Genomic DNA, 24,427 nt, shown 5'->3' with positions numbered 1-24,427 from the left:
GGTGGAGGAGTGTCTTTGTTGACTAATTAGGGATCTCTTCAAGGAAATTGGACAGAATTTTCCATGTGATCAGGAAGAGAGGCTGACGAATGTTATTTGATTTTCCACAATTTTCCTAATAAACTCGATTTGTTGTTTTGATTGGAGACTTTTTTTATATCTTACGATGACATGGGGCAAATTTTATAGAATTTTAGGTTGAAGATAAATTTTCTATCCACCAGTACAACAAATAAATTGTTACAAATGCCAAAGGTCAATTATTTTCGCTCTGAATTTGTCATGAAAGAAATATCAAAATTGTTGTCATGCAAAGAATATCAACGAAAATAATGAACGAATATTTTCTTTATTTTTCTGAATTCATATCTGTCAATATATATAGAAATTTCATTTTGTTAATACAAATATATACTGTACATTTTTTTCATCATCCCTTCTGGACAACGTACTATTACATAAACCTTACGCTCTATTTAAATACACGATAATGATGATAATAATTAGATAAACCTCTACTGATTAGATTCAATTCGGAGTTTCTGATATCAAGTTCAAAGTCTCCTATGACATGTAACATGATTATTTCGTTTATGTTCAGTCACTAAGATCGTGCGACGTAAGTTACATTATTGCACAGGAATTCTATATACACGCTTTCATGTTGAATAACAATAATTTCAATTATAGAGGAATCTCGAAGTGAAATTATCAATGAAAACGTTTTTTGCAGTTGACCCAGTTTTTTCGTGAAACATTTACAAAAAAATCAGTACGACCAATTAATAGACCTCTAATTTTCTCTAAAACTGGGTAATTCTGGTGAAAGCGGTCCCCTAAGTGGTTTTAGAATTAGAAATTCATGGGAAGGAATTTTTATAGAAAATTGTTTAATAAAAAAGTTGCATTAAATAACGTATTTCTGTGGAATTTGTCTGAGATCTATAGAATATTTTCGGTTAAAAAATGTGCAGCAAAAAAATGTTCATTGACTTTTCCGCAAAAGTTTAATAACAGAAGTTTATTTTGTTTAAAACTGATTCTATTGATATTATTCGTCGGTTTAGAAAAGAGAAGAGTGAAAAAACCTGTGAAATTCCTGTTGAGAAAGTCCTGGACTGACGAAAAAAAATATTTAAATTCCTCCTTAATGTTATCGGTTGTTATTCACACTTGGCAACATAAAATAAAAAAAAAAACGTTGTCGTATAAGTTATCGATGTCAAACCGAAAAGAATCATCAGCACGTTGAAAAAAAATGGCAGTTTTACTGGTTCTAAGTTCAAGAAATGAAGGTGATGTATTACGACACTGGACTGACAAATGGACGGATAATTTTGTATCTCCATCGATATAATGTTTGTAATACCGTCATGGATAACTACAATTTCCTGGAATTCCTCGATTAAACGCTCTCTTTAGTATTTGTATCATTTGAATTGATGGTTGACATCTCGTGCTCAGTGGCTTTGTTGTGACCATTCGTGATTGTGACTGCGTCCTCACAAGTCTGAAGAAAAAAAAATAAATTTATGTAACTGAGAGCGAACAAATGTAGTTCTTTCAGAGAGGCAAAAGTTTCTAGTATTCACAGAAGAGCTACTGACTCTTAAAAATGCATTTCTCTAGCAAAAATAATGGTAAATAGAGTCCAAGAGAATAAATTTTCGGCATTCGCTGTGAAAAAAAAATATTTCAAGGTAAAAACATCACTGGATGCGTGAAATGAAAGGAAAAAAGGAGAATTGAATTGACAAATGAACAAACGATCGTAATCGATGGATAAACTAATTGCATAATAAGCTAGAAACTTCTTTCTCAGCAATGCACAGAGAGAAAAAAATTATTCTCGCTGAAGATTGATATTCGTGACAGAAGAAAATATTTTCTTGGATATTATTCCTCCAGGGGAGGAAGTCAGGTATTTAGTTAAATATCTTAATTGGTTCTAAATAATGAATAACTTCATACCTAAATACCTGGTATTGAGTATTTCGTAACAAGAAAACAAATTAATCTGTATTATAATTAACTGATAAAATGTGGACTTTTAGATTTTTACGATAACTTTGTTAGTTCGTTCGTAGTTATTTAAATACTTAATCCTTAATGAATCCTTATCAGCAATTGTTTATTCAATAACAATATTCCATTTCCCGATAATTCCCACCCCTGAAAATGCATTTTCTTCACCAGGCGATGCCTATCCCAAAGATAAACCTAAAAGAAATATTTTCTTCTGCAAATACTCCCAATAAAATCAGAAATCACATATTGTTGATAACAAAATTATTTTCTCTGTGCAAATAAAGGAAAGATTGAAAGAGCAAATGAATTACCCATAGTTTCTTGTTGTATTTCTACCTTATAGGAAGGATTATCATAAGCTGACGTTGTTTTCCTCGGTGATATATCAGCTTTGCTGCTGGATCTCCTCTTCATCAGCATCATGAGTAGTATCAGAGTCGAGAGAATGGACAACGACGCGAGAATAGCAACAATAACCAGGGGACCATAGTAATCCCCCTCGTGAAGGGGAATCGATGCTAATTTTCCCTGATGAGTGACACCAGACTGGAGAATAACACCTGGCTTAGTCACAAAATCCTGGACATTGCTTTTCTTAATCCGTCCATTGGTGAGATAGACTTCCAGCCAGAGGCGATACCTGGTGCCTGGTTTCAAATCACTGATCAATGTCTTGGCCAGTGAGTCTCGTTTAGCTATTTTAAAGGTGCTCGTGTCCTCTTTTCCTGAGTCACTCTGATAGATCGCACGATAAATGTTGACGTATTTGTCCTCTGGATAGGGTACACCACTCCAGGAGATCTCGACGTCCTGGGATTTCACGGTTTTTATTTCGACTTTGACGTCGAACGAGTAGGGGTCGGGCTCCACTGCTGTTATTATCTCCACCTGGGGGAGACGAAAGGGAATTGTTGATTAATTGATTAATTGATTGTGAAGTATTTTTATCGAAATTTCTTAGAGGAGACGGGAAAATGGTTTCAAACAAATTTTAGATGAAAATTAGAGCTCTAAGGGGTGAAACGAGGGACGAAGGTTTGTTTTGATCAGCAAAATTACCCTCCCAAGTCTAATTTATCCAACAAATCTTGACGTAAAAAGTGATTGATTGTCATTTCCTTCCACGTTTCCCCCGCTAGAGGAATTGTAAAATATTGTTCCTTGAAAAATGATCAAATATTTCTAGAAATTTTTTAATTAGCAGAGTCTCATTCTATAATACGTAGAAACCTGGGAATTAGGAAAATTTAATTGACGTGGTGATCAACAGTCACTTTGCAATCCACCTGACAGCAACACGAATATGCCCACCCCTTCCCTTCTCTCGTAATAAAGTGACAGTTCTTGACATTTTACGGTAAGACTAGGGTAATTAAAAAATTTCTAACATTTAATAATTTTTCAGAGAACAATTTTTTAAAATAATGCTCCATAAAACCCCGCAGGAAATCATTTACTTTTAGTCCTTTTAATCCTTCCCCTGTCCTCATGCTCTGCTAACCCAGGCATCACCGGGTTTACATTTATTGCAATTATGTTAACATATAAATTGGAGAAAAACTATTCCAGATAGTTCAGTGTATCCAACCGGACGTTAAATCCTCATATTCAGGAGAAGACTCACCGTTTTATCACTGACGAGCTCAGTAGTTTGTCCCGGAAATGGAATAATCGAAATTCCAATTTCGTAGACTGTCGCTGGTTTGAGATTCTCAATTATGTAACTAGTGACAGCGCGATGAATGAGTGGTGTGGCAGCATAAACTTTTCCATCATGTTCTTTGTACCTCAATTGTACGCCGTCAATGAACTGCATCTCGTACTCAGTAAACTTCTTCCACATGACGTTTACCCAACTGGAATTGGTCTCCACGACCTGGAAGATTCATTATTGTGAATGAGTTTTTTGTGGATTTATCTGCTGTCAAAAGGATTCAGTTGTGATAAGTTCATTTTTATAAATAAATGTATGAAAAAAAATACCCGGAGCTCAGCGTCAATGGGAATTTGAGGGGGAAGAGTTGTCAGTTCCTCGTGTTTCTCCAGCGTCATTACATTATAAATTCTGCTGGTGGGGCTATTGGCAATGTCCTTGAGATTGACAGTGACTCGAATCTGGTACTCGGTGGCGGGTTCAAGGCTGTCCAGATCGAATTCCATTTGTGGTGTCTCGATGAGGTCATGGGGAGGGATGAATATCTGAGACTTCCAAGTCGATGGATCGTGGTTTGACTTGTCGTTGGTGTACCGTAATTCAACGCGTCCATGGAGACCAACGAGAACTGGGGGAACAGTGAATACTACACGAACTGTTCTGTCGTCCAGTGGATCCAGGGCTTTGATGACTATTTCGTCAGAGGAGGACTGGCTGACCTTGTCAGGATAAGAGCCGATTCCGTGGATGGGAAAGCCCGCTGGGAATCTGTCTGTTACTCCTATAATTTTTTATAAAATTTTGAGATTTTTTGAATGAGCACGAAATTATATACTTTTTAAAATTGTTGTGTGTATAAAATATTTCCTGGACAATTTTTGTTCACATTTTTATGATGAATAGGTACAAAAATAGTTGCAAAATAATCACTTTCTGATTGAGAAATTGTCCGTTTTGAAGTTGAAATATCAGTTTTTGAAATTTGATTAACTTCTCACGGATTTAAACGGAACGTTAGGGATTAGAATTTTTGAACAATCGACTGCTCGATTGTTTTTTCAATTAAAAATCGTTTGGGGGAACCTCTACCATTGACTACAGTCAAAGAAATTTAATCGATCGATCGTTTTGTTCTCGCGGAATAATTACAAAAAATTCAAATTAAGTTAAAATTTCCTCCAAAAAATGTCCAACAGTGAAGTCACTTTCAAGGCCATATGCTACCGAATATGGAATTCAATGAAATTCCCAGGAATTCCAAATTTCGAACCGTCAAGATGAATTCAAATTAATATTCCCCAGAATTTCCTTGAATTCATCCCACCGTAAATTGCGACAAAACACAAAAAAAAAAAATTCATAAAACTAATTATCATAAACTTAACAAACACCATAACATCTAAACAATAATTAACAATACCAAAAAATCATAATATGAACTAAAATGAAACGAAACATTTGAAAATTCCACTTTCCCCTCCCAAATGAAATGAATGAAAAGCAAATGACATTTTCCCAAACTAATCCTTCACGAACCTGAACTGAACGGATGATTCAAATGTGTGACAACTCCTGAATTGGCAATCTGTCCAATCCTGGGTGGTGGAGGTGGGCCATTCTGATAGTTATGAACAATAGCCGGTTGATTAGGATACTGTTGAAAGGGCCCAAGATTCGAGTCGTGCTGGCTGATATGAGCGAGCAGTTCCTCAATCTGATGAGGTGAATTGGGTACCTCAGACCTGTGAATATGATAAGTAGTTTCTCCATTTTCATTTTTATGAGCAACAACCTGCGGCCACTTCTTGATGGGCTCCTGCACCCCAAAGTAATTCGGTTGTATCTGATTGGTTCCCTGATTGGGCTCGCCATGATTCGATATCTGCTGATGAAACTCGTAGATACCAGGATGACCCTGAGCCGGTGGATGATCCAGTTGAGTGAGGCCAGGATGATGAAGGTTAATTAAATGCAGCAGATCATCCGGAACGATTTCCTGTTCTGGTTTACGCTGTCCTGGTTTTATTTTTCCGGCGAACTGACCCGGAGATTTTGTCTTGGAGTCGTCGGTGAAGCCCTCGATGCTGGGGACCTTCTTCTTTCCTCCATTGGTGGCAACGTACGGTGGCCCCACGTCGGCGTTGTCAAATTGATTGGGATCAAAATGACTCGGTGGAATGTTCTCGCCATTGGTGGGTGAGAAGGTGTACTCAGGTCGATCGTTGTGATTCAGGGAAACGAATTGGGGTTGATCTGGCCTCTTCTCGGGCTGGGAGAGTTTGTTGGGGTTTTTCGAAGGGACATCAATGCTCGAGGGGTCCTTAGGGAGCCCTGGGAACTTGCTTGGGGCCAGTGGTCCTGGGAAACTGTGACTCGGTGGAAGTTGCTCGACTCCGTCTTTGTGGGGCTTCGTTGGCTCCAGAGGTTTCTTCGCGTCTGGTTTTGTCTTTGATTTGTCCTTTCCATGGGGTATAACGGGCTTCTCTGGTGCTCGAGTCGACAGGCCGAATATATCCTCGATGCTGGACTCGGTGGGCTTGTAGCTGGGGTTGTAGGGGCCGTTGTAGTAGGGGATCATCGGGTGTGATACGGAGTTTATGGGGGGATGACTGTGGATTATCGTTGGGGATATACTTGTTGTGGTTTTATCGCTGTCTGGATGGAATGTTGATGCTGGGGAGGTGGTGTTGGGGGGCCTGAGGGTGTCTGGGGGATGTGGGGAGGAATTGGGGCCCGGTTGCGCGGACGGGTTCATCCCTGGAATGGAGCAAAGACGAGGGTCAAGTTTGCGGTTTTCAGGGTTCGCAGGCGAGTTTTTTTTACGGTGATAGAAAAAATGGGTTTTATCGAGATATTTCGTTTTTGTGACGAGTTGCAATTGCTGGAAATAATTTGAAATGCAGGAGATCTTCTACGGGGGGACGTCAATCATTTGTCTACGGTTTTTTTTTTAATTTAAAGGGATTTTCAATGTAATGGTAAATTATTTGAATAAAATTCTCTGGATTAAATTAATTTTTTCTATCGCTGTACAGAAGAAGTCTCAATAGAAACATGAAGACATGCAATTTTTGTCAGTCAAATGAAGTTGGGATCATCCGGGTTTTCGCTGATACCTCAAACAATAAGATGGATAGAGTAGTAAATCCAATGACATTCGTTTCCGGAGGTGATTTGCGATTTTTTTAAGACTCTGGCGATTCCCTAAAGTCGGTTCTGACATTTTTCGCGGTTTTTTCGGGTCCTGGGGCTCCTAGAGGAATAATTCAGCAAATTTTGTCTAGTTTATTCAATTGGATCTTCAGGAAGTTAAAGAAATTTTACTTAAGACACCTGATAAGGCGCCTGAATTTTTCATCAGTCCTTTTCGCAGATATTTTACAAAATAATATCGATAGTGCGATAAATGCAACGAGATTTAATTCGATACGCGATTTTTCTAAAGCTCCGGGAATATTCTAAAATCCATTTTCACGTTTTTCCCTCCTTTCTCGGCCCCTGGGCCTTCTACAGCAAATGAATGCAGATGTACCTCCACCGAAAGACATGATTAGTAGATCTCGTTGACTACTGGGGCATGTAGAAGAAATGAATGAGATGACATGAAGATGACAACGCTATGAAAAATAAATAAATTAAAAAACTTGCCTGGAATGAGGTGTGCGGCGTCGCAGACCCAGTGAGAGCAGCACTCATCACCAGGTAGTTTTCTCAAAACTGCTTGGTTGGATGGACAATGTAATGTTGAAGGTGGTAGAGCTGTAACTGGTGGACATGCAGCTTGACATGCTACTTTTCCCATTTCGCAGTAACATCTCTTCTCACATCCTGTTACGTTACTTGGTATTTCACTCCAGTTGTCGTACGTTCTTCCTTCATAATCGCACGAGCCATTGTTTCTGCATCGAACTTGCTGCGAACATTAACGTAAAATATAATTTTCAATAGTGTTAATTAAAAAAATTATGGAAACTGAAGTTGTAAAACGATCTAGAGGTCATTAATTTCATTGTATTTCCCGAAAATTCATAATTAAAATTGAAAAGAATCCAAATTTGTTTTTAATTTATAATTTATTGTTTAATTTCTCAAGCAACAATGTTCAGACATTTCCTTTGCCTTTGGAAGAGTTGATAATGCACCTCTAGTGTAATTAAAAATAAACCCACCCCCAGGTCGACCTTTTGCCGACTCGATCACCTGATTTTGAATATTTTCATTTCCCAAATTTTTCAGTTAATTGACGGAATAAAATTAAATAAAATATCTGGAAGATGAAGTTTCATTACCTGGGGACAGCACTGCGGCTCCTTCGGGACGAAATCCGGAGGGACTGTCTCCCAATCGAGACAGTGTGGATCCAGAACGTCCAATCCGAAGTCAGTGGGGCACTCAATGGTGACGCATTCGGTTTTTGGGCCCTCACTGCACATGCAAAAGGATATGCACTCGTCATACCACTCGGCCCCGATTTTGTAGGATTTACCCCGATGGAAACAGGAGTTTTTATCCATTTTTTCAGTTATGTTGGTCTTAATTACTTCCGCTGGAAGGTTCACACGAACTGCGGGTCCTGTTCTGATTCCCTCGGTGATCCGGACGTAGTAGCTGTGCGCTGGCTCAAGATTTGATATAATTCCATCTGTATAAAGAAAAATTCTGTGTTAATGGTTTTTCGTTTCAATTACAATCCTCATATTTACAAACTTTAAACACTTTAGCGCATCAGAAGGGGGGAGGTGAGGAACGGGAAATATCCAGAAGGTAAATCATTCTGTAATCAACACGTGACGACCAATAGTAAAATATTGTTCTCTGAAATTTTTTTTAATATTTTTTTTACATTTTTTAATTATCGTAGTCTTACCGTAGGATGGCTAGAGGCCCTGGGAATTAGGAAAATTTAATTGAGGTGATCAACTGTTGTTTTATTGCGAGAGAAGGGGAGGGGTGGCCGGGTTCATGTTGCTATCTGGTGGATTGCAAAGTGACAGTTGATCACGTCAATTAAATTTTTCTAATTCTCAGGATTGTAGACTTTTACGATAAGACTAGGGTAATTAGAAAATTTCTAAAAATATTCAATAATTTTTCAGAGAGCAATATTTTAAAATAATGATGTATGAATTGTTTAGGAAATCATTTACTTTTAGATACGTCTCCTCGCCTTATCCTCCGGTCAGGTTCTACATTTTTAGTTTTTTTAATTTTTTTTTCAGGATATTTTCTATTTTTCTGTTGCATCTCTACTTGATGGAGGACTTCACAAAAGTTAATATAAAAACAAAGACGATTTATTCCAGATATTTGAGTCCATCCAATTGGGCCTTAAACAAAGACCTCCTGTTGTTCAGTTTCTTTTAAAATAAAATTTTTCAAGAAAAAACGCTAAAAAGAAATGTCAGAAATAATATTATCTGCATCTAAAAAACATCGTCATTGAATATATAATTATCAACAAGAGAGATTGTTGTTTATGTCTTTGGAGCTAATGAATATCACGAAGAAAGGTCAGAAAAAAATCAGCAATCGCTTATTGTTGGATTTCATTAGTTCTTATTGTACGCAACGGAAAATAACAATTACCTTTGTCAGGTTTTCGTTGCCTCCAGACATGGCTATTCTCAGAAATTTCCACAGCAGCACCATTCGATAATTCCGAAGACAATTTGAGTTTAATTGCTGTCGAATTTAGTACTTTCACGTCAGCCAGATTAACCGTGAGATCAGCAGCATTCTCTGATTTGATCTCGTGCTCACCCAAGCTCACATCGCACAACGTGATAGTGCAGCAAGAATCTCTGGTTAAAAAAATAGTAATTGGTATTGTAGTAGACACTTGAAAAACAATTAAATGATTATGAAAAGTTGATATGATGATTACGATCTTGGAATTAAGTAAAGTAGATGAAAATATGCGGAAGGAGCGAGAGTTTTCAGGTGAAAGAAATTAATAATTGCGAGAAAAAATCGGCGAGGAAACGTGAATGGCAAGTGCATAATTAGAAAGCCCAAGGGTATTATTATTGTCTTTGTTATTTATTTGCCAAAAGGCTTTCCGGATTATTGAATTTATAAAAAGTAAAAAGTTTTTTAAAATAGACATTTAAATCCTATTTTTCCCATTTTTTTGGTGCGATTGATGTTTACAAAATATATCAATCTGCCATTTTAATTAAATTATTATTAAAGTGTGTCATTATTAAACAATAATTTCACTTTTATTCAAAATATTTAGGTCAAGAACCTCCCCTGGTATTCAATATTTATCTGCTCCTTGAACTAATTAACTTAATCACTTCATTACCGAAATAAATGAACTAGAAATGAAGATGAAATGCAGGAAAGGAACAAAGTCTTATTTTGCTCTGATAAAAATAAATAATTAATCACCTTGGATCTGGCAGAGCAACACAACGATCATGTTGCTTCAGTCCCGAGCTGGTATCATTGGGTGGACACCTGGGTTGGCACTTCAGAATGCCCCCAGCTTCGCAACCACAGACCTGGGAGCATCCATCCTCGATTCTCTGACCCCTCATCACCGTCTTGTTCCCAAAAACACAGTTCTCCTCGGGTTCTGGTGCTGAATCAGCGCAGACCAAGGTAACACAACATCCATCTGCATCAACATGATGCTCCTGGCACAATGGATCAAGAGTTCCTCGACCTGCCCTGAAGGTTGGGCTCACACATCGTGGCTTGCAATCTCTCACAACTCCACCTTCACCACAAACACACGTTTCCTCGCATCCTCTCAATATTTTCTCACCAACTGGGTACATCTTGTTTCCATCTTGACAAGTAATAACTGGAGAGGGAAATGTTGGGTGGATTGTGGATTTACTTGCGTTCTGGTTTGCTACGAAGTCACCTCCTGCGGATAGAAGTAAATTGGTATGTGAGAGACCCAGTAACCGGACGGTGTCGTATTTCCGTGATTGGAAGCGGAGGGGGGGGGGCTGTTCATAGACTGATTGGGTGACATCCTGATTGCCAAGTGTGATCGATTATTCATGATTACTAATTATTTCCCTGATTACCGATTTTAATGAACTAGAAATCAGGGGAATCCCAAGGAAAATTGTTTGGGGAATTTTTTTGCTTTAAGAGGGGTAGGGATGACGCGCGGGAAATTTGAAAATCAGCAGTGATGGACTGACAGGGAAGTCATTGAACAAATGATGAATTGCGCTGACTAAAAATTATGACAATTACTATTAATGATTATGATTTAATTACGAATGCGGGAATGTGATTTCAATGATTACTCGCATTTTCTCTGTGAATAGTCTCTCGTGGAGGGCTTGAAGGGTCAGCTTCCTCGAGAGTTGAGGATAATCTTCAGGAATGATCACTGATGGTGATGATTAATAAAATTGTGATGAGTTTTAGATTTAAAAATAAAACAAACCTTCAATTTCTTTATCCTCATCATCCATACTGACATCAGACAAATCAGTCAGGTTAGCATGCAGGGAATTGGTGGGCTCTGGAGCTGTAATATTCAGGGCTCGGGCCCTGGAGCCATCCGAAGTCGTGGTGATGGGCTCTCCGCGAACCAGGAACGGTGAAATACTTTCAATGTGAGAATTTGTTTCATTGGTTGGAGGTCTCACAGTTGGAAGGAAAATAGGAGATTCATCAGTTGTCTTCGACGTCAAACTCTTCATCAGTTGCTCCTCATTCTTGACATCTTTGGATTTTTGATGTTTCGTTTCATCCTTAAGTTTAAACTCGGTAACTATCGTTAATTTTTTCTTTATTTCCAGGCCGTCCTTGGAGGGCTTGTGGACCTCGAGGGTGGAGTTGTTGGGGTCGAGAGGAAGAACTCCAGGAATTTCTTGATCTGAAAAAATTAAATAGAAATAATTAACTCAGTTAGAAATGAGGTTTTTAACTATAATTACAACATTATGATTATTATTTCTCTTAACGGACACCAGCTCTGGGGAACGGGAAAGTTGTTGTCTGTTAAAAAATTTTCGCCTAAATTTTCCGGGCGAACATTGGAAATTTTTGTTGCAAGAGAAATTCAGTGAAATTTCAGAAAATTTCGTGGAAAAATCAGACGAAACTTGAAATTTCCGTAGCATTTTCCTTTGAAGGCGAAAGAAAATTAGAAATTTCTGGCAAATAGATTCTCGAATTTGGAAACAGTGGGGGGGGGGGGGGGGACTTCATTTGAGCGAAAAAAATCGTGAAATTTGTTGCACGTCATCAGGGTCTTGAGTCCGAAAATTCGGCCCACTATCTCATGAGACCCACTTGGCGAACCGGATGTCTGACAAGGCCACCTGGCCATCACTGCACCGGTGGATAATGTAACAGCGATGCCCCAAAAACTAGTATGTGACACAGCAGATAATGAAATGGACACAGCGTTAAAAGTCACCACAGGAATTATATTGTAATCGTTACGCATCACAAAGCGGTTTTTCCCAATGCCATGTGCAGACACGATTAACGGTACCCGATCATGATTCAGTGGCGGATAATAGTGGGTAAATCAGCGGTTCATTTTACACTCGTTGATCGACAATATGTTCATCAAAGTGAACTATCATTGAACAATCATTACTGTCTTCCCAGAAAATATAATTTTAATTAAGAAATTTTCAATATTGAGATTAGAAAAAAAATGAGTTCTACTGAGAAAAAAAATATTTTTGTCAAATATTCATTGACTTGGGGGAAGTATTTATCTATCAACAATTTTATTCCCTAAATTGGGTCATTCTCAGAGGAGATAATTAGTTTCTAATTATGACAGTGTTATTGCTCTTGAGTATGACATATGATTTGAATAAAATTTTTTGGAAAAGATTTTTCAAAATACGAAAAGAACTAAAAATTTAGTCGTCACTATCCAGACAGTTTAACACGATAAATAATTATTGAGTATAGTATTTCCATTAATTTTCACGTTAAGGTATCGCACATGTAAACGAACGAACAGTAAAAATTGTTAATACAAAGCATTCGCAGTTAATTTTTTTCTGTACGTGTGAGTAACCATAAACATTCAATCTCGCCATTCCGTCTAGTGTTGGCAGTACAATCTGCGAACATTCTTCGTAGATCCTGATGCATGTATTGCTGCAGGCATCCTATATATTTCTTGTCAGCATCTGTCCAAGTCTCCAAGGTTTTCACTGGAAAAGAGAAGGCGCCTGGAGGTGCGTTGATCTTTCGTAACTATCCGAGATGCTCGTTGTACGGCATTATGCAGACCAACTCATTCATCCGATGATTAATTCATTAAAAAATCATCGTTGCTCCTGTAATCCATATCACTTAATTTGTTAATTATAATACCGAACAAGAGTGAGCCCATCTTGACCTGCGTTTGCAGGGAAATTATTGAAAATAATATCCTCATTGGGGATGAGGAACAATCGAGGGTTGTATACAGGTGAATTGGATTGAGTTGGTCTCGTGGGGCGAACAAAATTGTCATTGTTGTCTTCATGAAAATGGTGATTGGAACGTGTGCCATCAATTAATTAAAACTTTTATTCTTTTCATTTTCGAAATTTAATGACTCATTATACCGAAGATATGATTTGGATTTTTGAAAAATTCTTGGATTCAACGGGATTAATCCAATTAATTTAAACTAATCTCATTACCAAATACGAATAATTCACTGGGGTTAATCCAATTAATTAAAATTAATCTCATTGCCGAATACGAATAATTCGCTGGGGTTAATTCAATTAATTAAAATTAATCCCATTGGATTAATTGGGTTATCACTCATAGGACAGACCCTGCATTGTCGAGGACTCACAGAGAAAGCCAATGATGAAAGAAAAGGAGAAAAACAGTGCATTTTCGGGTCTTGAACATTGGTATTAGTTTAGTGTTTTAGTTGTGACTTGACCCTAACATCCTAATCATCAAATGATCCTAACATCATTTTGACTGCATTGTACTTTAGAACATACTGTTACCTTCATAAAATAAACTTAATCATATCCTTTTTATTTGACTTGATCCTACATACGTATTTCGGTAAATATTTATCACAGACACATTTATCAGTGAAAAACTCCCTAGAGGGAGAGAACATGGAAACCCCGAGTTGAATGTATAATTCGCACGTTTAACGGCTGCTGTTTCGCAAGGACAGGTTGGTCACGCAGTTGTAAAACTTTCGAGAGGCGTCGACATATTTCCCTGTCACGAGAGAACCGGAACGAGCTAGGTCGCTCCCTAGGCCAGGTTTATATGCAATAGTTTGGTCTCTGACCGCTCGTTCAGTTTCCCAAGTGGAAAAATGATAACCGGAAGTCTTGGAAATTCACGGTTTGTGACGTCATGTTTGGATATTATGGTTGAAAAATGACATTATAATAACTAAAAAAATGGTGTAAAAAATGTCATTAGGGCATTGAGTACTCGAATTTTTCTCACCAGGTGAAAATTATGGGAAGTAAAAGTGTAATATAGCTTGTCCTGTCTTGTATTACGGTCCATGATTGCCCTCATCATGGAGAATACTATTATAGAAAATTATCCAACTGAGAGGACGTGAACTATTTGGATAAAAAATATTAAATTCATACTAATAGAAAAGATTTTTAAGAGAGGCTGGAGAGGATGTAAAACAAAGAAAGACATTTGTAACATCAAGAGAAATAAATAATAATAATAATAATAATAATAATAATAATAATAATAATAATAATAGTATTAAATTCATATGGTGTCTTGTCTAAAATTTAAAAATAAAAAAAAAAACTGAATCTTCAAGAATTTTTTAAGTTCAGAATGATTTTGATTCATTTCACCTTCAAAATGTTATAAAAATACATTTTTTATTAAAAAAAATTAGGTCTCAAATGCAGTTTTTGGAATTGATTCGTTCCAATAAATAATTTTTTTCTAGGGATTTTTTTGTTGCGTGATATTGTCGTCCGAGTCGAAGACGAGGCAACAACACGTGATAAAAAATCCCTAAAAACGTGAAAATTACTACGGGAAAATATCGGTGTCATAGGGATTTTTAATCGCGTGACATTTTCTCGCCTGCGAGTCGGACGGCAGTACCACGTGAGTAAAAATCCCTAGACGACTGAAAAAGAAACCAAAATTCAGAAGATTTTCGGGACGGAAAAATAATAGAACGAGAATAAGAAAAATAAAACCACTAGCTCTGTAGCTTCGTCGTTAATGTAGTGGTCTCACTCGAAGAAAATTACGAGGAATGAAAGTGTACCATAAATTGGCATCTCTCACATTACGACCCATGATCACCCTCATAATGAGCAATATAATTGCACGAAATTCTACAAATGAAATAAACGAGAGGAACTACCGCCGTAATAATTATAAAGTACATGTGACTGCATTTAGAAACGTGAAATAAGATAAAGTGAGGAATTTAAAAATATTGAAAATTTGCATAATAGTTTAATAATAGTTCTTGTTTAACATTTAAAGTGACATTACAACGCACATATTTTATAATTAAAAAACAGTCCTCGAGCGTATTCTTGTAAATTACTGAATTACTCACTGCAGTAAAAATAATTAATACAAAACGCACCATAAAAAAAATTAATTACACAAACTGGTGTCAGAGAATTGGAAATATTTTTAGTTCGTGTATCCAATTTCCCTCAATTATAGTAAAAAATGGCATTACAATGACGTTAGAAAAAATGTCATTAAGGTAATGAGTTTACGAATTATTTTGATCATAAGAAAATGATGAGAAATGAAAGTGTAGCATGAAGTTGTATTTTTTATGGTAACATCCGACAATGGGCCTCATGATGAGCAAATGAGCATCATTATAAACAATTCCCTAAATAAATATAATATTTAATGTATAATATATAGAATTAAAAACACTGGCTGCAGAGGGATTCAAACCCACGGCCTTCACGTTATTAAATTATTGATCGTTTGACAGAAGATTACAATAATTTAAATTAAAAAAAAATTAATTAGCAAATGGAAAATTTGCGTAGTGACTTTATAATAATTTTTGTCACCTTCAGAGTGATACAACAACGCCTACATTTTCAAACTAGAAAATTATTGGTGCAGTAAAAAGTAATAATGTAAAACAGTCAATAAATATAAAACCAAATAACATCTGTAACAGGAAAATAAAAATAATATTTTCTGCTGAACAGCTAGTTCTACGGTACTCTACCCTACTTACTCTCCCCCATCATAATAATTATAAAATAATTCCAAAAATTAATGTGACATATTTATTTAATTTTCATTTGATGTGTTTGTTTATTACCATGAAAATGATCCGATTATTTTATTAATATTTTAATATTTTCTTCGTTCTGTTTTTTTTTATTTCGACACTTTGTCACACTTTTTATTTATTGGTGTCTCCAATTTTGATTCTGGACTTTTAAAAAAATTTTGATTGAACATTTACTCCCACAATCAATGGTAAACTCTGTCGTGAGAGCCCTCCGCGTCCGGAAAGGGGGTACGGCCGGTTACTGGGCCCTTCATGGTATATGCAAACGACGAGACGAAAAAAAAAACGAGAACGATTTTATCAATTGTCAGGGGAAAAATACTATTCACGGGGATCTTCGGGCACGATCCTGGGGGTGCATGGCATGTGCTACACGAGTATATCGCCTGAAGGATATTTTTGTCCCTCCAGGACACGATTTTGTATAATGACTTCTCTCCCGGTTTATTCTCCTGGTCAGTCCTCTTCGACGACCTGAGAAACGTCGTCGACTGATTGGAAGAATTCTGCGCATCACGAGGCAGATGTGAGGGATATACGTTAAAATAATAATAATAATCATTTGCACTAACAAAAAATGTTGTTCAACTAAATTAAATTGAATGAAGGGCCAGTTGGATAGACTGAAGTATCTGGAATAGATATTTTTGGTCTTAAAAAAAAAATGAAAATATGTTGAAAGAAAAAGTAAAAAAAAAGTGAAACCCGGTCTTTTTAATTAATATGTTACGATAATTGTAATTAATTGAAAGTGTAATTAATGCTTGATTTGGTGGTGGAGGGGGACAGGGGAAGGATTCTAAAAGGAAACGATTTCCTGAGGGGTTCGAGACGGATTATTTTATTATATTCTTTTCTGAAAAATTATCAACTATTTTTAGCAATTTTTAATATCAATAGTCTTGTTCTATAGTACGTAGAACCCTGGGAATTGGGAAAATTTAATTGAGATAGTGATCAACTGTCTTTTTTGGGTGAGAAGGGGAGGGCGGATGGATTGCAAAGTGACCGTTGATCACCACCTTAATTAATTAAATTTAATCAACGCCTCAATTAATTTAATAAATAAATAAATAAAATTAATCACCATCAATTAATTTAATTAATTGAGGTGGTGATCAACTGTTACTTTGCAATTAACAATTAGAAAATTTCTAAACATATTTACTAATTTTTCAGGGAACAATATTTTACAATAATACTCCATGAACCCCTCGGAAATTATTTACTTTTAAAGCCCTGTCCTCTCTCCCTCCCCCACCAAATCGAGCATTAATTAGGCTTTGCATTTATTGTAATTATCTCATTACTACAGACTACACTTAATGTTAATCTCTTAATGTTTATTTCTTCAGTATCACAGAGAGCAGAGGAATAAAACAAAAACCAAAATTTCTTAAATCTAATTTGACAGCAGAAGTTAACTAAATTTTAAAGTTGCAAATAAAATAGAAAAACTAAAAATATCTATTGTAAATGTTTCAGTATATCCCATCGGATCATAAATATCCCCTCAATTTATCTCACAAACATCTACATTTTTAAATATAACTAAATTAAATTTTATTGAATGATAAGTTCAGTAATACACAATACATATTTTATATACATTATACATATGTATAATATACATATCACACATATCATCTGCAAAAAACCTTATCCTCCTCAACCCCTTCCACAATTTCCAAAAAAATATCCAAATTTTCCATAAATTACCAACAATTAACTGTTTCAACAATGTTAACTTGCAATTTACCTTAAAATTTGCTATCGTACAATTTTGATGATGAAAATCTCTCAATAATTACACACCATGAGTCCGTCATAAACCCATCCAACTAGTTGCCTTTCCCCACAAATTTTCAGAGTAATGGGGTCACGCTGTCATCCACGAAATCCCCGAATGAACATGAGGCAGGTGAACCGTATAAATATAGTGTTAGACGCACATAATAATCACCCCCTCCCCCCGTTTCCCTCGGGGTAAACAATCTGAGACATGAGATTTTAATCGCGCAACAACTTCACGAATTAAAAAAAAAACATTCTCACGAGGTAATGAATTACTTCGAGCCTCATTTCCTCAGCATCAATGACCCAATCTCCTGGGTTGAGCTGTGTGCATACGTTGGTGAACACCACGCGTTAATGATATCGTCCGTTATTCGTGCGAATTCTGTGAACGCATTGGAGAGTGAACAAAGTGGGAGAAACTTGAAGAATAATGAAAATTGAGATCACTGGGTACCGTGATGACTTTGGATAATTAAGAGGATGAGATGATAGAATTTTTGAAGGTTCAAGAAGACGAAGTTGAATTTTTTGGTAAATTTTCTAGTTTCGTTCCGCCAGGAAAATTATGGGTTTCAAAAGAATTTATTTTGGGGAAAAAAGTTGGAGATGTCCGGGTGGGACTGGAAGTCATAGCCTTCGGATGACCGGTTTAAATGGCCAGTGAAACATATCTATATAGTTTGTAATATTTAATTTTTAACGATTCGTTTGCTAAATAATGAAAAATAAAATGTTTGTGAATGTCAAAGGCCAGTTCTACGATATCCAAAAATATTCATTCATTGAATTTTGGTGGTATTTGATCATCTGTTTTGTTGCATAACAAATCCATTGATTTTTTACTTTATTTATGAACATTTGATGTGGATTTAATTGTCTTATTATTTAATAGCTCCATGAAAATATGAATATTTTCGCGAATAATTGCTCTGATTATCTTAATTAAATTATTTATATCCTGAGGGATGGAAAAATTCTGATTTTAATGTTTGAATCCACTGGAAATGTTATTTTTTCCATAAAACATTCTGTTAAATTCTAGTTTTTTTTCAATTAAAATTCCAAATGTGATCGAGTTTTTTTATAATTTCATAAACTTTTCGATAATTTCTGAATTTTTGCAAAGAGTACAACAATTTTAATGAGAATAAAAATAATATCTCGCCCCCTATTTGGCGCAATTGACGTCATTAAACATTCCTTAAACAAATAAATTCTTATTCATGAAAGAGCGGTAAAAGTCACTTATGCTCTAGCAATTACCACTGCCATTGCAAATTGTTCTTCTAGATAATGCTCTGGAGGCGAGTGAAAGGCCCATTGAAACAAGACAAATAGCTGTTTTTCGAGCTCCTCTCGAGTCATCATCGCCCCAGGTAAAACCCAACCCCAACCCCGACCCAATCCCACCCAAAACTTCATCTCCCATTCAAAAACGTCTGATAAATTGCCAAAAAATTCCCCTGAGCCCCAAAAAAAAAATGAGTGTCACTCCGGAATGTACTCCAGGATCCTTCCCCCTCCTTGGAGCCTCCAAAATTTAGAGGTCACGGATAATTCGATGATAGAATATGCGCAGAACTTCGACAGGTGAAACCAGACCAATAGAGAGACATCGACCAAAAAATGGTACACATGAAATTCAAAGATTCGCCTTTCTTGGACGTCGACTATTTTTTAGTTGATTATTTATTTATTGGAGGTTCGATCTGAATGTTGAACTAAATACTTGATAATAATGTATTTAGTATTTAGATTTGATCTAAATACCAAACAGGTTTTTACTTGATATTTCGAGATGTGTCAACTACTAAGTATTTCGAGTGTTGATGAATAAACAATACTCAACTAATTAATTACTTACACGTAAAGAATCCAAAATATTTAGATAATTCGTTACGTGGAAAATATTAAATCGAAAAGTATTTAAATACTTTCTATTTACAAAAGATCTTTCGGCTGAAAACTGTTAGAATTTTTCAAAGATTTTTAAACGATTTCTCTCCCCCGAAAATACCAATTAGTGATCAAAATTCCAAATACTTGATTATTTATTTATTGGCTGTTTGATTTGAATGTTGAACTAAATACTAAACAATAATATATTTGGTATTTAGATTGGATTTAAATACCAAAGACGTTTTTACTTGATATTTAGAGATGTGTCAACTACTAAATAATAAAAAATTTAGTATTTCGACTATTGCTAAGTAAAAAATACTCAACTAATTAATTACTCACACCTAAAGAATCCAAAATATCTAGATAATTCATTACGTAGAAAATTTTAAATACAAACAATGTAAATTCTTTCTATTTACAAAATACCTTTCAGCCCAAAACTGTTAGAATTTTTCTAAGGTACATTTTCAATCCGGATTTTCAACCGATTTCTCTCCCCCGAAAATACCAATTAGTCATCAATATTTCAAATAGTATCGAGCCAGCACGTGGGTGGATGACACTGTCCCCGCAATCACCTTGTCCCCCGAATCCTACTCCTCATGAATTCATAACACCTTTTCTACTTAAGTTTTATGAGTCACTGAAGAACTCGCCGAGGTTTTGCGCAAAGTGGTTTAACCCATTCAATGGAAATCGATTGTTGCGTAAATATGTCCACAAAAAAAAATGAAACATCTCCCGGAAGTCTTGTTTGCCGACGCATATCGTTTACATACTTTCCATGAGCACACGTTCACCCTGATGAGCCTGAGTACTCCACAATATCCGCCCTATTTTGAGCCAACGAGGAGCTCGAAAATGGGATAAATTACAGGAGTCGAACAACATAATGAGAAATAAATGAGAGAAGTCAGTTCCACAGAGGCGGATCGGTGAGACTCGATTTCCCCTGTGGAATCCATCGCGCGTTGCCGACTTTCCACACGCTGAACAACGTACCCTATGTGTATCGATAAACAATAAAGCTTCTAGTGATATTTAAGGTCGTTGCTGTGCGACAGTCTCTGGAAAAAGTTGATGGCCTGCAAAACGATCCCAATTATAGCACAATTTACTGACATTATTTATAAAATTTTTCCAATTATTACTCGAAAACAAAACAGTGAATCGATTATATTTCTTTTTGCTTCATTCAATGATGCGATTGTTGTCCTAAACAATTATTGTTTGAATTATTGTTTGAAAAATTATCGAATCGTTGATTTTTTTTACAAATTTTAACTCGTGACGTTCCTTTCAAACAGGTGAACTATCAACAAAATTTCAAAAATTTCTGTTGAAAGGACAATTTCAAACCGAAACTGATCGTCTTGGAGTTACTTTGTCGAACAATTCGCCCTAAAAATTTAAACAAAAACTGTCGATTAAATATTTTACACGACAACAACCTTAAGCCTAAACTTCAATATGTGAATTTCAAATTTTTCCCATCGAATTCGATCCAAAATATTCGAATCATTAACCCGTTAAAATTAAAATACCGAACACTTTGATTATATTCCGAGTTCGATAATTAATTAAGAGGAATTAATTTACATTCAGTCAAGAGGTGAGTTGTCCTCCGGATACTCAACAAAGATTAAACTAAAACTGGTTGTCAGGGCCTTTCTCGAAAAACTGTCGGGTCAATAAAGTATCCACCCCCTCAAAAAAACTTCCCTTCCCCCTCGACTACTTCTGCTCGTAAAATGTTACTCATAATTAAGGAATGATAAACATAAATTAGTGCGTCGTGTAGAAAAATTCTGTGCGAAGTTTTCTCATTCCATTTCCGGTCCTAGGTCAATAAGACCATAAACTATCTTTCAAAAGCCAGAGCCATAAAAATATGGGATGAACGATTTAGACAATCAGGTCATCGTTTTTTATTTTATTCGTTGTTAACGAAAATTTATTTGCGCCAATAAACTGAAGGTGTTCGGGGAAAATTTGGAGTTAATTTGGAAAATGGTGAGTTGTATTGTGTACTAGTGCTTCGAAATTATCAGATATAATATATAATATATAACATATAATGTATATATGTTTATAATAAAAAATTGTAAACAATTGGAAATGTTTGAATACTAAATGGGATGAAAAAAAAACCTAAATAAAGTGTTGATTTGATGATTAATCTATTATCTTAATATTAATTTAATATATTTTATACTGAAAATGTTTATTAAGACAAAAATATCGTATTGGATTCGTATTCTTTTGGATTAAAAATAATCCTATTCGTCTAACGTTTTAATTTCCCTCAGATTTAATTAATCAGTTGGAGCTACACTTCATCAAAAAAACATAAACTTCGTCTATATTTAAAACATCTCTCTATAAATAAACAATTGTAGTAAGACAGAAAAAGTGTTCGCATAATTGACAGGTTTATTACGATTGGGTTCAGAATTTTTGATTTTTTAATGATAAAATAATTATGAAAATAAATAAAGAAAAAGTGTGTGCATGAGATGAGAGAGATTTTCCCGATCGATCGTCTTAATTTACTCAAATATCAACGTCTAAAACCTATTAAATAAACATCCTACTCCCCCTGCTGTGTATCCTCCAAAAACTGGGGTAAAAATACTGAAATTTTTACTTCGAAAAATCTCCAAAGATCAACAACGAGATTATTCGAAAGATGAAAATATTTAACGTACGTTAATCGTCGTAAAACCCTCGTATAAACGACTTACCAATGACATCCGATCGCACAAATCTCAGTCTCGCACGATCGACCTCTGCATAGCCGTCCCCGTTGTGGAGGCATAACGCCACCAGGACGAGGAGGACAATCCATATTCCCTGAATTCGCATCCTACCGCATTCTTCCCACTGATAACAACAATAATAATCCACCGATGTTATTTCAATCCCAAGAGACAGCACTCACACCCACTTTTCCACTCTGTAATTCTGTGTCACTGGCACTGATTTTTTTCTCATCAAACTCGATAAAAATTCTCCTAAACAACGATCCCAACGTCTTCCAGACAATTTTCACGAGACATCAGTTGTCTTCAAACGATCCTACAACAATTAATATCTTACAATTACACTGATATCTCCAATTAACATAGAATTATCTGCAAAATACTGATTGAATGAGGTAAATAAAGCGAAATACAGAGCTCGAAGAAGCGGGACTTTACCTCCTTGAGGTACCGAGTACGGCTGAAGACGATTGTACAAACGTGAAGGTGATGGAGGCCTTATTCCTCGGAGCCCATTCCTCCGCCTTCCTTTCTACCTCCAGTTCAAGTCTCTTTCACACACTCATCGGTTTAAATACATGAACCGAACTACAGTGAAAAGCCGATTGACTGTCCCACTCTGGCTTTTACCTCTGATCCTCTTTCACTCACTCCAACAGGTTCATTGCTTTTTCGTATTCGGCTCGGCATCGTCTTGGACGCTGAGTTCTCTTGTGTACAATTTTCTGGCTCCCTTGTCCCGCAAACGTGAAGCTGTCTCCGTTCTACCTGAGGAATTTTAGACGAGTTGAGGCACTCTTTTCAACAGTTTACAGCAGGTAGATACAGTTGCACGGTGGAATACCGATAGATGCTGTGAGGGGAATTACGGATCGGGAAGTGACCTGATCTTTTTTTTTTTCTTTCGTTTGGTTGATTTTCTGGAATTTTCCAGAAGTGGGGATGATAAATTGCAGGTGTTCAGGGACATTTTTGGAGATTATTTGGTGAAGGGGGAGCTGCGTTGTCGACTAGTGCTTCAAAATTATCAAATATGATATATAATATATCACATAATACATATGTATTCATGAAAATATTTTTTTTTTAATTTTAAAAGTTGTATTTGGTATTTTGAATGCTAAATGGAATGAAAAAAATTCTTAAATGAAGTGGTTTTATGGTTAACTTAGTATATAATATTAATTTAGTATATTTTATGCTTGAAATATATATTAAGAGAAAAATATTGTAGATTTTACAGAATATATCTTGTTGGATACATATTTTTTTGGGTTGAAATAAAATTCTATTTTTTCAACGTTTTAATTTTTTATTTTCCCCTTCGTAACGTTTTTAGATCAACACAAGTCGATTTATTCGATTAATTATTGAAATTCGATTAAATATTGAGGGAATGCGAACCAATATGCGATAAATTCGAACCCTCATGTGATCGAGGCATGAGGTTCCTGTTTGGAGCCCTCAGAATCAACGATTGAAAAATACAGTTCACTTCAATCGTCTAAAAGTGCTGATATATTTCGTTAAATCAATGAATTCTTTCGTCGTCACTATTGGAAAAGACTTATTGTTTCATTTTATCAAATTTTCCTTTCAGTGAACTTGAAATAAACATAAAATATACTTGAACTAAGTACATGATTATACATAACTCTAGTACATTCGGTTTCCAGTGGTAAAAACGATAAGAAAATGATTGTCTCCCCATTTTTTTGCGTACTATTAACTGATCAAGTAAAACCAAAACGTTAATCATTGATATGGGGACATAACCTCTTCTGAATGACGAAAAAATGTCGAATAAAACACAATAGCTTACCTTGGAAGATTTTCAGCAAAGGCTGCAGCTGCCATAATGTTAACAATCTACTCGTTATTTAGTATTTGTTGATTATTCACTTATTGTCCATTCACTTCACCTTTGGCATCTCCAAGACACCCCTAATCCGTCAATCATTGACTATTCGACACCTGACTGTCACGAATATTCAACCGAATTCACTGATTCAAGAAACAAACAAAGGAGTCGTGCAAAATGGCGAC

The 24,427-nt window shown here is 35.8% G+C and overlaps 1 protein-coding gene and 1 long non-coding RNA gene across 4 annotated transcripts; one reads left to right on the top strand and one right to left on the bottom strand.

Annotated features, from left to right (window-relative positions):
* Positions 1 to 330: 330 nt before the first annotated feature.
* LOC135168098 (putative epidermal cell surface receptor) lies at positions 331 to 24,410 on the bottom strand. Of its 3 annotated transcripts, XM_064131994.1 has the most exons (13): positions 24,204 to 24,410; positions 22,820 to 23,149; positions 22,364 to 22,697; positions 11,097 to 11,531; positions 10,076 to 10,559; positions 9,269 to 9,483; positions 7,972 to 8,324; positions 7,331 to 7,595; positions 5,219 to 6,439; positions 4,012 to 4,463; positions 3,653 to 3,904; positions 2,365 to 2,916; positions 331 to 1,510 (listed from the first exon to the last, which is right to left on the bottom strand). In XM_064131994.1, the coding sequence occupies exons 3-13, from the start codon at positions 22,482 to 22,484 to the stop codon at positions 1,406 to 1,408; spliced, it is 4,455 nt and encodes a 1,484-aa protein (XP_063988064.1). In that variant the 5' UTR covers positions 22,485 to 22,697; positions 22,820 to 23,149; positions 24,204 to 24,410; the 3' UTR covers positions 331 to 1,405. The 3 variants fall into 3 exon arrangements, with proteins under 3 accessions (XP_063988064.1, XP_063988065.1, XP_063988063.1); XM_064131995.1 differs by having other exon boundaries at positions 2,340 to 2,916; positions 22,364 to 23,149; XM_064131993.1 differs by having other exon boundaries at positions 22,364 to 23,149.
* On the top strand, positions 1,778 to 3,548 carry LOC135168111 (uncharacterized). The gene is made up of 3 exons (XR_010299988.1): positions 1,778 to 1,921; positions 2,372 to 2,708; positions 2,810 to 3,548. It is a non-coding gene; the product is annotated as an uncharacterized LOC135168111 (long non-coding RNA).
* Positions 24,411 to 24,427: the final 17 nt, after the last annotated feature.

The sequence above is a fragment of the Diachasmimorpha longicaudata genome, chromosome 12 (genome assembly GCF_034640455.1).
Source record: "Diachasmimorpha longicaudata isolate KC_UGA_2023 chromosome 12, iyDiaLong2, whole genome shotgun sequence".
Classification (NCBI taxonomy): Eukaryota; Metazoa; Arthropoda; class Insecta; order Hymenoptera; family Braconidae; genus Diachasmimorpha; species Diachasmimorpha longicaudata.
This window is presented reverse-complemented; position numbering and strand designations above follow the sequence as displayed.

Bases quoted from the DNA above. Each gene is read 5' to 3' on its own strand.
- LOC135168098 (XM_064131993.1), bottom strand. From the start codon at position 22,484: ATGCGAATTCAGGGAATATGGATTGTCCTCCTCGTCCTGGTGGCGTTA. The intron at 6,440-7,330 runs GCAAGTTTTTTA...GCTCCATTCCAG, and splicing joins CGCCGCACACCTCATTCCAG to GGATGAACCCGTCCGCGCAA. The intron at 3,905-4,011 runs GTATTTTTTTTC...TGAATCTTCCAG, and splicing joins CCATTGACGCTGAGCTCCGG to GTCGTGGAGACCAATTCCAG.